This window comes from Cibotium barometz, chromosome 24, assembly GCF_041138505.1.
Source record: "Cibotium barometz isolate CiBa-2024 chromosome 24, ASM4113850v1, whole genome shotgun sequence".
In the NCBI taxonomy this organism is placed as follows: Eukaryota; Viridiplantae; Streptophyta; class Polypodiopsida; order Cyatheales; family Cibotiaceae; genus Cibotium; species Cibotium barometz.
The window spans coordinates 26263287-26276993 of record NC_141069.1 but is presented as its reverse complement, the minus strand read 5'-3'; the positions used below and the strand labels follow the sequence as shown (position 1 = coordinate 26276993).

Sequence of the window (13707 nt, the reverse complement as noted above, 5' to 3'; positions counted from 1 at the left end):
ATGAAAAAACGCACTGCTTTCACAACTCGTCTATATAGTGCAATATGGTGATTACTTCTCTAACATAGAAACCACAAAACCCTGACTTTGCAGAGCCATGCAGAAATCCTTAAAAAGCCTTAATTGCAGAAAGAATACCCTAGTTCTTCTTTTAAAAAAACCCTTAATTCAGAACCTGCTGCAACAAATCCTAATTCAACTACAGGCATTCCTAATTTCAGAATATCTACATGTAGTGGTTTATAAAAACAATGCCTGACCTCCTAAACTCAACAGACACTGTATTTAGCTATACACGCTCAAAAACACAATTTTTATCCATAAGCGCAACAGATTTATGAGAGTGGAACCATGGTATTTTCTTCTCCTCCACTCATACAGGGCTTTTATTGCAGCCTAGTGGCCCCGATTGGCTGATTACCTCCCTACATTTTGGTTTGAGATCTCCCTTCATACTATTATTTTCTTCTCAATATAAGTCTCCTTTCTGGAAAACACACGCGTGCACACAATTTTATGCAACAGCAGTCATTAGTCTCACATAGAAAGAAGCCCCCCCCCCCCCCCCCCCCCCCCCCCCCCCGCGGGCGGTATGCGTAAGGTAGATTTCCTTCAAAAGCCGCTAAAATGTTGCCAAATTCTGCCTTCTTCCGATAAGATCAAGGGGATGCATTCAGGGCACTCAGTTTGCAATGGGGCATGAGACCAGCATGGCTACCTCTGCATTATGCACCCATGGCTACGTCTGCATTATGCACCCACACCCTCCCACATTCATGAGGTCTGTCTATCAGTGGCTTCAACCTTTGATATTTTTGAGCTAGAAAGCAAACACTAGCATATTTCACAATCCAAAAAGAAGCTCAGGTCTCAAACAGTAGATCAACCATAAACAATCAAAAACCATGACTACAAAACATTAAAGTAACTCGAATCTAAACCTTGTGATAAAGCATATCCCCAAAAGCATAAATTAAGTCCAGTAGAAATGTCCTAATGCTTTCTGTGACCATTTCAAGGAAACTCTGATCATATAATGATAGCTTGGATGATCAAGAGCGACGGTGATCTGCATTTCTAGCTCTACTTTTTAGCGTATGTGATTTGCATAGGATTCTGTGGTGTAATTTTGAAGTTCTGAAGGGCCTGCAAGGCAGTGGTAGCCTGCATCTCGTCTCCATACTCCACAAAAGCAATTCCCGGTTTGGCTTCTATCATCCGGACTTCCTTGAAGCCCGGAAACTGTTGAAACAGCATTTGCAACATCATGGAGTTGGCCTCATGAGGCAGATTTTGCACAAAGAGTATACTGTTGGGAAGGGCGGGCGCCTCAGGTACAACAGGCTTGGGCGGCTGGAATTGAGGCGGCACCTGTATAAATCATAACCATTAGAAAAAGCTCAGAAAAATAACCTCAAAAGATCCCTGGAGTTCTTAAAAAGCTTCCACCAGAACAACATTCACATGCACTTACAGAAGCACCATATGGAGTTTGATGAGATGCATTATGCGGTTCTGCATGTTGCTCCCTCCGTTTTTTCTCAGCTGGAATTTGAAACAAAAGGATACATTGCTCATAAGTAAGCACTGGCATCATAGACATCTCCAAGACTCTTAAAAAAGTAGAACAGAAGCACCCATATCAGTTAAGAGACCTTTTTCCTCTTGCTTTTTCCTCCGCTCTTTTGGTACGTAGGTCCCATCAGCTTTTGCTATGGCATCAGACTTTGTTTTTGCATATTGTATTCTCTGACAGTAATATGTTAAAAAGAGATGAGTAAGCACGTCAAACAACACTCTCTCTCTCTCTCTCTCTCTCTCTCTCTCTCTCTCTCTCTCTCTCTGTGGCGCTGTGTCTCTAGCAAGAACTGGCCAAATCTGCGCTGGTCTGCGGACCCCATGATCTAGCGGAGTGAGGGATGTCCACTGAAGATGGTGGTGTATCTCTCTCTAATGACACTACTACGGACTCATACCACAGGGAGAGGTGGGCAACAGCTCCAGCTCACTGATTTCTTCCAGAGATTATCCCAGTGCCTATTCTGACACAAGAGGGGGTTACACTTCAGCGCGTTGCGGACCTCCGAGCCAGACGGAGACCAAGAGCACCACGCTACCAGACTCCCAGACTACATCAGAGGGAGATCACAGAGATACGGGCTCGACATCAGCACCATATCCAAGAGCGGCTAGCTCACTTACACTCACACCCGGCGATCATGCTCCAAGGTATTTTTGCCTCGCCATCGCCTATGTATCACATATTACACCCCCATTATGGTATTGGTTGGAGCTAGACAAATCTGCATTGCATTCTTGTATACCCTGCGCATATAGGTTACATACTGAGCCTCTAGCAGTAGTGCTCCATCCATCACACCCCCCACTAGCTCAGTACTTTCATAGTTTATTTCATGTTCATTTTGTCCTTTTTTTTCTGGACATCCAGAAGACATTGACAATTGTACATTGATTTGTCTCATAGGTCTTGTTCGGCCTCTAGTAGACATTAATCCAGCTTTCTTTCTTTCTTCTTTCTCTCTCTAGTAGAGGCACTCTTCCAGACAGTCACATTCATTCACAAGATCAGTGCCATGGCCCCCTGGAGACTCCCAAGGCTCGCCCTACAGTCCTCCCAGCAGCTAGCAACAGATGGGCACGAGTCATGGTATAGCCGAGTACGCACCTGGTTCACGAGCCAAGGACTCAAGATGGATCGCCTCCCCCCCCCTCTAGTACGACCCGGACTCCCCATTCATCAAGCTCTCTCAGGATGACAGGAACCAGGTGATTAAATATGATTTATTGGCACTATACATACAGGATACCCGGATCACAACACGTGTCATGAGCTAGTCTCACACAAACGGCAGTACTACATGGATACTTTCATGAGGCTTACAAGGGATGGTTTCATACTGAGGGCCAGATATCTTGACATATACATGTCACATGCCATGCGGATTGCAGTGGGCCAGTTGCGGGTGTCACACACCGCCTAAGAATAGAGACACGCAGATACCTCGTGAGGAGACGATATGCACTATGTGCTAGCAGGAGGTCAAGTCAAAGGAGCACTTCATATTCAAATGCACCGTATATTATGAGCTTCGAGGGAGGCTCCACAGTCTCTTCAGAGAGGGGTTTGGATCCTTATCCAAGATCATGGATTACCCAAATCAGCAGTGCCTGGGCCTCTTCCTAATGAGCTTCATCGCCATAGAGACTCGCTGATTTAGGGAGTCGAGACCCCATGGGAGACATCCACCGCAGCTGCCAGCCCCAGGTGATTCCTCCGACCACGAGAGGACACCCCACCAGCCATGGATGACATACCCACAGCCTCATCGAGCCACACATTCTGGAGTGCCCAGACCCCCCGCCAAACCCCACTTTGGTGTGACTCTAGACCAGGCCACGACACTACAGCGAGCTGACGTCCCAAACTCCCTAGACCTCGTTAACAACACAAACATCAGCCCCAGCTCGAGAAGAACTTGGAGAGGCACAGAGCCACCTTCCCATGCCTTGCGGATCTGCAAAACCTTCTACAGGCTAACGCCATGCTCGATATCCTTGATGGCCCCCTCCCCCTACCAGGGGTTTAGCTCCTTAGGTTGTATGATGATGATGGTCCCACTTTGTATTATATGGCTCAGATTTGATATTCCCAGCTCATAGCTTTAGTCTTTGTTTTCTTCCAGGAGCCCCGTACTAAGAGGTGGCTATTTGATACACTAGTTACTCCAGCATTGATGGATGCAGCAGCAGTATGGGCACCAGGTTTGGCTACATCCTCATGGACACAGATAGAGCGCCCTCAGATTTTGATGCTCTCACGGATGATCTGCAGCAAACCTTCAGTACCACATGATATCCTTCGAGCGGAGTTTGCTGTACCACCTATGTTAGTAGAGGCCATGTTCCAGACTATATCTTTTATACACAGGATGCGGGATCTCCCACTGAATCGGGTATCTCGGGCTGCTTTTCAGGCATCCAGACAGCTTGCTGAGGAGGGACATACCTGGTCATGGTACTCCCAGGTGGTACAGTGGATATCATCACACAGGATTGATATTGACATATTACCACCCTTACAGTATGACCTAGCTGCACCACACAGACGCCTCTCTCAGACAGAGAGGAACAAAGTCATGAGACATGACATTTGGCAAGGCCACATACAGGAGACTTGGCTATCTCCCAGTCAGCCACTCACTCCCGACGAAGTTGCTCTACTACAAAGACCACTTCTTGAGCACCTCCACAGACGGCTTCATCCAGCAACCACGATACTTGGAGGTCCACTTATCACATGGAGCCAGAGTAGCCATTGGGCGACTAAGGGTCTCATCACACCAACTAGAGATCGAGACTGGGAGAGCAGCACGCATCCCTCGAGCAAAGCGCATTTGCAGATTATGCCAGACGGGGGTAGAGACAGAGGAGCATTTTGTTTGCTAGTGTGGTGCTTTGCAGGAGATCAGGGCATGCTATCCTGAGGTTTTTAGAGGGACCACATCACTTAGACAGATTTGGGAGAGATCAGACCAGAGACAACTAGGCAGACTACTACTAGCACTACAGAGACACAGAGAGATCTTACTTCAGACACCCGCACATCATAGCGGAGGAAGACAGTCCCAGTTGATTGTCTTCTTCCAGAGATTGGCACCAGTAGCCCAGCCACACACACTGGGAGTAACATCTCTGCGAGCGGAGGAGATTCGAGCTAGGCGACGACCCAGACTAGCCGGCTACCAGACACCACGGCTACACCACAGAGAGATCGCGGCCATCCGGTCTCGACATCAGCAGGAGGTCCAGGAGCAGCTGGCACATTTTTGCTCTGATCCAGGACGCATGTTCCAGACATTTACGGCATCCTCAGATCGGATGTATGACATATTGTACCCAGACTATGGGACTGGATGGAGTTAGGAGTAGATAACATATCATACTTGTATCACCCCTTCAGCATATAGAGATGCATTAGTAGCCCTAGTACTCCATCCACACCCTCTCATTTGTACACCACTATTGAGTCCCCTATGGTCGTGTTGTCATACTTGTACATTTTATTCTCACTCTACATTTTCCTCTTGATGACTAGAGGAACATCATTGTACTACTTGTTTGTCTCATAGGCCAATTTTGGCCTTTTGCAGACGTTAATCTCTCTCTCTCTCTCTCTCTCTCTCTCTCTCTCTCTCTCTCTCTCGCCAGCCCCCCTGCTATCCCCTGCTCGCCGCCCTCTCCTCTGTTCGCCGCCCTCTGCTCTGTTCGCTGCCCTCTCCTCTGTTCGCTACTGTCGCCGCCGCCTTCTCCCTGGGCCGCCCCTGCTCACCGCCGCCTTCGCTGTTCCTCTGTTCGCTACTGTTGCCGCCGCCTTCTCCCTGGGCCGCCCCTGCTCACCGCCGCCTTCGCTATTCCTTGTTCGCCGCCGCCTTCTCCCTGGGCTGCCCCTGCTCACCACCGCCTTCGCTGTTCCCTGTTCACTTCCGCCCTCTCTGTTCGCCACTGACGGCCAATACTGCTGGCAATATGTTGGGTCGCCTCCCTCTCCGCTAGGGTGTGTGGCCCCCTTTCCCCACTGGCAATATGCTGGGTCGTCTCCAAATCCGCTAGGGTGTGTGGCCTCTCCTCTGTTCGCTACTGTCGCCGCCGCCTTCTCCCTAGGCCGCCCTGCTCACCGCCGCCTTCGCTGTTCTTTGTTCGCCACCGCCTTCTCCCTGGGCCGCCCCTGCTCACTGCCGCCTTCGCTGTTCCCTGTTCACTTCCGCCCTCTCTGTTCGCCACTGATGGCCAGTACTGCTGGCAATATGCTAGGTCGCCTCCCTCTCCGCTAGGGTGTGTGGCCCCCTTTCCCCACTGGCAATATGATGGGTCACCTCCCTCTCCGCTAGGGTGTGTGGCCTCCCTCCTTGCCTCCCTCCGCACCTCCCTTGCTCAAGCCCCCAAGGCAGCAACATAACTCTCTCTCTCTCTCTCCTCAATCTCGAGGAATGGCCCCGAGTCTCCAAGAGAAACTCGAGGCCCTCGAGACGGCAATGAAGGCACTAAGCAAGGAGAATAAGAAGACATCCGATTCCAACCTGTCAAATCCCCACGGATCCCCTCGTGATCGATCTTGGTTCAAAACTCGAATCCTACAAACAAACGAACAAACAAATAAGCAAGGGGGTGCAGGCCTGACTCACCTCCCAACCATGACAGCCGTGGGAGAGCCCACAGTCTTGGCTGTCCCCACCGAGCCACGAGCTGAGCTAACTAGGATGACATACCGACCAATCTCCTCCTCGCGACGTCACATACCGCCACGAAGCTGCCCTCGCGGGCCTCGAGACTGCTGCCGGCCTCGGCTGCATAAAGCAGGTGCACGTCTGCACTAGATCCAGGCTCCAAGACCATAGAGCTCTCACAAACTCGCGAGACTCTCTATAATACAATAACTAACCTTGGCCACCCTTTTATAGGCTCTTGGCCGGTCATCGGGCGTCCACACTTGGCCGCCCGCCCGTCCATACTTGGGTGCCCGCCCGTTAGTATTTCCCTAACTCAGCTCGTCAATCAGCCTGCCTAGTTCCAAGCTTCCCCAAGCCTCGAAACTAGTATTGCATGCGTATAGCACACGGTAGATACACACTGTGCACACCTTCCTCTAAGAGCTCACTCGTGAGCTCACTAAAAAGCCAGGGTAATCTCTCTGAAGAGAAGTCAATGTCTCCCATGTAGCGTCCTCCTCAACACGATCCTTCCACTTGATCTTGTATTCCGTGATAAGCGTATGACGCAATCTTCGTTCACGAAATCCAAGAATCTTTTCAGGTTCGTGCGGAACAAATGTCATGTCCTGGACATCTATAATTTCTTGAGGAGTAACTAACTGATCTGCTCCACCCAGTACTTCCTTAAGTCTACTGACATGAAATACAGGATGAACTTTCACATGAGAAGGCAAATCCAATTCATATGCAACTGAACCAATCCATCGTGTAACACGAAATGGTCCACAGTATCTAGGGGATAATTTCGGAGATCTACCTGTCCGTAAAGTCTCGGAATCTTTCGTAACTCGCAAATACACCATCATTCCTTCAGAGAACTCTCTAGGTGAACGATGTCTATTAGAATAAAACCTGTCTCGGTCTTGAGCACTTCTAATAGATTCCTTTGCAACTTGTAACATTTCCTACATATCTTGCAAAAAATTACGTGCTGCATCATGCTGAAGTCCTGAGAATCCTACTGTAACAGGTGATCTTGGTTGAAAACCATACATAAGCATGACAGGACTAAAACCTGTACTCGTATGCTTAGTACTGTTATATGCAAATTCTAACATAGGAAGATAATCCTCCCATGAACTCTGTCTTTTGGATACATATGCCCGAAGCATATCCTCCAAAATCTGATTCACTCTTTCAATCTGGCCATCAGATTGAGGATGATATGAGAAACTCAAATTCAAAGTTGTTTCCAACTTCTCAAAAACAAGTTTCCAAAAGTCACTCGTAAACTTAAGAGTCCCTATCACTGACTATGTCCTGCGGTAACCCGTACAGTCTAAACAATTGCTCGATAAACTGCCGAGCTAATTGCGTAGCTGTAATAGTCTTCCGGGTCGGTAAAAATCTAGCCATCTTTGTCAAGCGATCTACCACAACCCAAATAGAATCGTGACCTTGATGTGTTCTTGGCAATCCGGTAATAAAATCCATAGAAATACTTTCCCATTTATTACCTCAAGTTTGCAAAGGATGCAACAACCCAGCCTGTCTAAAGCGTTCAGCTTTATTTGCCTGACAAATCTGACACTTGAGAACATAATCTTCTACATACCCTTTCATCTTCGGCCAATAAAAAGTGTGTTTCACTAAGGATAGCGTCCTGTGTACCCCAGGGTGTCCAGCAGAAGGGGCGTCGTGACACTCCCTCAGAATCTTGGATCTAATGTTCGGGATCTGTGGTACACAAATTTTGTCATTACGGAATAGCAAATCATTCCGAATCATCCAGTGACCTCCTGCAGCCTGAATGGTAGACTGCTCAGTCACCGAGTCTTGGTCAATCAATGAGCTCCCGTCCTGGATCTTCTGTCAAAATGGACCAAAATAACTATCAGTCCTGCAAAGCCCTCTCAATGACTAAAATAAGTCAGTAGAAATCTCGATGAACGACAAAGTATTCACCTCTCTAATCCGACTAAGCTTTCCGATAACGGATCTCAAAATCAAAATCTTGCATTAACTCTGCCCAACGAGCTTTCCTACCTCTCAAAAACAACAAAACCGAAAAAAGAACGAAGTTATTTCACTGTTCGTGGTATAGGCCAGTCCAAAACCTTCTGAACTCGGTCATAGTCAATGCTCAATCCATCTCTAGTGATCTTGTGTCCCAAGTAAATGATGTCGGTCATAAAGAACTCACATTTACTCAATTTAGCATATAGTCGATTCTGTCTTAAAATAGCTAAGACAATCGTGAGGTGTCTGACATGATCCTCAAGAGTACGACTATATATCAAAATATCATCCAAGAACACCACCACAAATTTCCTCAATGTTCACGAAAAAGATCGTTCATCATTTGCTGGAAAGTGGCTGGAGCATTGGTTAACCCAAAAGGTAATACGAGAAACTCGTAATGGCCATACCTAGTCCGAAAGACGGTTCTTTCGACATGCCTTTCATGAATACGTATCTGGTGATAGCCAGTACGTAAATCTATCTTTGTGAAATATTTCGCTCCTGCTAACCGGTCAATCAGGTCATCTGATCTAGGGAGAGGATAACGGTTCTTAATGGTCAGCTTGTTCAATCTCTTGTAATCTATACACATTCTCCAAGTCTCGAGTTGTTTAGCCAACTCATCTTCCTCAGCTTGGCTCATCCTATAAGGTGGAATACTGACAGGATGAGCACCAGGGATCAAGTCAATACGATGATCTACTGCCCGTTCAGGTGGTAAACCCGATGGTAGTTCCTTAAGAAATACATCTTGAAACGAATCAAGTATCTTCTGTAATTCTTTGCTTTCAAACACACTTAATTCATTCACATCCAAGGAAGGGATGAGAAAAGAAGAAAGTGGAATCAATACACAATGGAAAGCGGTATACAAAGAAAAATCCATTATATTTCCAAAATCAATTGTATTTACAAGAGGTCCCTGAGAGAGATGGATACACTCACCTAAAATACTATACTTGGTGTCCCTATGCTGAAAAGAAAAAATATGACTAGACCAATCTATCTGGACGTCAAGAGTCTTAAACCACTCAATCCCTAATAACAAGTCTACATTTTCCAGATGCATAACATAGCATTCCAGAGTATCTTTGTAGTCCTGAATCTGGATTGGAAGCATCTCCACCTTGCGATCCCAAACTTGTCTTCCCGCAGGTAGACGTACCTCATAGGTATGGTCGCTGAGTGTCGTATCAAGACTCAATTTCTGCACAAGTTTGTAGTTAACAAAGTTATGCGAACTGCCAGGGTCTAAAAGAATGTAAACCTTATGGCCATTCACTTCTCTATAAACTCGGAGAAGATCATGCATGCCAAATATCTTAGAATTGAACAGACAATCAGAACAAGTACTAGGGCGAGAAAGTACAGTAATTGACGTACCTGTCAAAGACAACTGGTTAGCTGCCTTTGGCTTGGGTCCTGCGTTTGACTTGGTACCCTTTTGCTTTGGGCACTTGTTACGCATGTGTCCTTTTTCTTCGCAGATAAAACAACGTCCTTCCTTCTTGAACTTCAAAGCCCGAAGGAGTCGTTTCTTCTTCGCTGGTGTCGAACTCGAATTCTTCGAAGGTTGGTCCGAAGACTTTCCCTCTGTCGTGTTAGCCATAGGTGCGGAGAACTTTCTTTTATTGTTGTTCCCGTGCTCGATAACGGGTTTCGACTTGGAAGAGACCATCGTATCATCATAGATACGAGCTGAATGGATTCGTACACTATGATGTGTTCATTTTTGGTGCACAAATAATTTACAAGTGCAGCACGTCCTAGGTTCTCAAAATCTTATCTCCACTCCCTTTTGCTATTTTAGGTTCCCTCTACCTCCTTTTGACCTTATTAATTTTTTGTTAGAAAAATATCCTTCTATTAGTTAATGAAAAACATCAACAAAGGGCTAAATACAACCACGAAGGGCTAGATACAAACTCGCCGTATATGTATAGAGCGACGATCAAATAATCAAAAGAGGGGAAAGAGATACTTCTCATTCAGCTGACCACTCTATGAGGAGAAGGCTATCTCATATAGGGGGAGGGTAGGAAACAACCACATAGGTGGTCTCTGTAAGTAATGCAAAGTGGAGTTACCACCTCTATTAGTGAGAAAAGGGCCAGGCCGCCAAAGCCTCAAGAAAGGTTCCTGCCACTTCCTCAATGCAGCCAGAGCTTCCCTGCAACTTTCGCCACTACTGGCTGTGGAGGGTATGTAAGATATCAAGAAAAATTCTCCTAATAGACCCATCTGGTAGACTGTGGGTACCGTTATTGGCTTTGTTGCATCTAGCTTGCCATATGTGCCAAGTTGCGATACTACTGTAAATCTCCCATCGTCTTGCTGGCATGAGCCTGGTTAACGAGTGATCTGCAGGTTACTCATACACCATGATTTTGGTGGTACACCACACAATCTTCAAAAGCCAAAAAAGCCAAAAAATCTTCAAAAGCTAGACTTAGCTTTTGCTTTAGCTTTTGTGTTTTTTTTTTCTTGATAAATATATATATATATATATATATATATGAAAATATATATATATATGGATATATATATATTCTAGGTTCTTAAAAAAAAATAAACACCTTCAAACTTTGGAGGAAAGGTCTTTTAAAACTTTTTTAAAAAAATTTTAACTCAAAAAAAACGAAAGCTTTTTTTTTTTTTAACGTTAAGCTTTACTTGTTTTTTTTTTCTATCTTCCTCATGGAATAGCCCGTCGGCGAGCTGTCTGCAGGCGTCACCTTCGCCGTCAGCGTTACTGTCGGCGTCGCCTGTGGTTGGAGTCTGTGTGCGCCAGCCGTTACTTACGCTGGGCCACCTGCCAACGTAGAGCTGGCCGCCTGGGCGCTGGCCTGGGCACCAGCCCGCCTGGCGTGAGCGCTGGCCTGGGCACCAGCCCGCCTGGCCTGGCCTAGCCTAGGCACCTAAGTGGCTTGGCTACCTGGCTGCCTGGCGTAGGCCTGGGCTTGCCTGGCTACGCAGGCCTGCTGGCCGCCTGCAAATAGAGCCTTAGACGCTTGCCAGCACGGCTGCCCTCGCACGTTGACTGCCAGCTTTATCAATTGCACAGACTCGACTACCAATCGCCTGCTCACCAGCGTTCGACCAGCAAACCCACTCGCCACGATCCAGCACTTCTCTCGCTCTCTCTCTCTCGTTCAACAAAAAGCAACGAAAAGCATCATGCTTTTTTCTTTTTTTTCTGTTTTCTCTCATGCGACTGCACAAACACGACTCCTCTTCTTTGCAAAGCAATCAACCCTTACTACACTACCATCTCCCATCAACATGGGTTTCTTTGATGAAGAAAAAGCACATACTAATCTGAAAACTGCAGTATGCACAGAAAAAACAGCAAGCTTTTTTAACACATACCGTTCTTCGACCTCTTCTTCTCTACCTACCGACTTGCTCGTTCACGAGGTATGCTCTGATACCACTGTCAAATCCCCACGGATCTGTCAGAATACGCAGCGGAGATGATGACCAAATTTGGGAACACGAGCAAAAACGCAGGCAAAAAAACAGCACAAGAGAGAGAGAGATGTAGGCGTGTAACTCTGCTCTATATACACAAGAAGATCCCAAGGAATGATACAAATGAGGTATGGGGGCTGGGGTCCTATATATACCTCCCATAGAGGGCAGTCGGCCAGCTGAAGGAATGCCCACGACTGATGAAAAAACCCACGACTGCATAAATGCAGTCGGCCATTTATGCAGTCGGCCAGCAAAACAGGTGCCCACGACTGATCAAATCCAGTCGGCCAGCAGCCCTGAAGCCCACGACTGATGTAGATCCAGTCGGCCAGCAATAGGGTGCTCATGGCATCACCTGGCAGCCCTCCCAAGCCTCAGAAAAATGGGAAAAAATAGGGGAAAAATGCGGAGAGTGGGGAAAAATGGGAAAACACCTCATAAGGGCGGGCACACCCACAACAAAGGCCCTGGTGTATAAATCTAGACAGGAGATGACTTCTAACACCCCCTCTCAGCTCCTGGCTGTGTGACCAACCACTGAGAGCTGGGGTGCCGCCTGAGCAAATCCTGAGAGCGACTTCGTGAAGAGGTCCACCGTACTGTCCTCCGTCGAACAGAACTCCAGCAAGATGTCATCAGCAACGATCTGTTCACGAACAAAGTGCCTCTGGATGACCATGGGTACCTCCAGTGGAAGCCCAAACCTGCAATGTAACCTCCTGCTGCTCCGTAAAACTGCTCCTGGGCCATAAGTAGATCCCCTCGTGTCTGGATCTCCTCCCCAAACCGAGTCACTCCAACCGCGGAGTCGGACTCCATCCAACAATCCCCCTCCTTCGTACAAGAGTCCATGATCCTTCGCATGCCGCAGAAACCACAGGAAACGCAATCCTGCCTCCCAAAGAGACATCTGCAACCAAGAGCTCAACTGCCTCATTAGGAAGCTCCCGTCCAATCTGGTGTCCATCAACCAGATCAATGAACCATACAGCTTCTGAGTCACAGAGACATCACACTGCTCACAAGGATCAACACCTGTTACGGTGCACAAACAAGTCCTGGAAACCTGATGAAACCTGTCAACAACCCCCTCTGAATCCGGAACCACAAAGCCTGGAGAAACTACCTCCTTCTGCAAGTAATCACCTGTCACCTGCCTGGCTTTCCGAAAGGTCCCCGTGGAAAGAACATCCTTAACTACTGGAAGTTCTATGTCCCGAACACGACAAGACATCAGAGCATAAGTGACCTGTTCAGCTTCCTCTGACTCACGAACACAAGAACTACCAACCTCAGTACTGGAAAGTTCCTGCCAACTGCGGCCATCTACTGGCAAGCTATCCACCATCTGGTCTCGGAAAGCTCGCACCTGCAGCGTATCCACACCTGAGTAGCTATTACCACACTGCCACTCATCACAATCTTGAGGACCTGGGAGAGAGAGAGTGCTGAAAGCCTGTAGACTCCATTCTCCACTCCACCTTCCCAAACCACTTGGCCTGTTGCTTTGTCCCGGAGAGCAACAAAATGCTCATCAAACTCCACCCGTACGCCAGTCTTGCAAACCTGATGCACTGACAATAGATGAAAAACAAGTGCCGGAACATACAACACCTGGGAGGAATGCTTCCCCCCTCTGCCATCGGGAACTATCTCCATCCTGCCCTCACTGTGAACTGGGATAGTGGATGTATCACCAGTAAGAATATGACCAGAAAGCTTACAGAGATCCTGTAAACCGGAACGGGAAGGAGTCATGTGCCTGGAAGCACCACTATCGAGAATCCACTCCCGAGTATCCGTTGCGGAGAGTCCTCCAATCTCCTCCCTGCCTGAAGAAAATGAAGCATCAGTGTCCATCACCTCCAGGTGCACAAAAGCCGGAGTCTTCATGATTGCTGCTGAGGAGTCTTCACCCTTCCCGGTCTTCCGCTTGGGACACTGCCTCCAGTAGTGGCCTTTCTCGCCACAATCATTACAG

At 47.5% G+C, this 13707-nt stretch overlaps 1 protein-coding gene across 1 annotated transcript in view; it reads right to left on the bottom strand.

Annotated features, from left to right (window-relative positions):
• Positions 1-869: 869 nt before the first annotated feature.
• Positions 870-13707, bottom strand: part of LOC147625088 (U2 small nuclear ribonucleoprotein B'' 2-like) — a 53810-nt gene continuing 40972 nt past the window's right edge. Inside the window, exons 3-5 of the mRNA XM_086818345.1 lie at positions 1656-1749; positions 1475-1545; positions 870-1371 (exon numbers count right to left, since the gene is read on the bottom strand). Of these exons, the coding sequence (XP_086674471.1) occupies positions 1084-1371; positions 1475-1545; positions 1656-1749 (453 nt within the window). The 3' untranslated portion in view covers positions 870-1083. The remainder of the gene's footprint in view (positions 1372-1474; positions 1546-1655; positions 1750-13707) is intronic.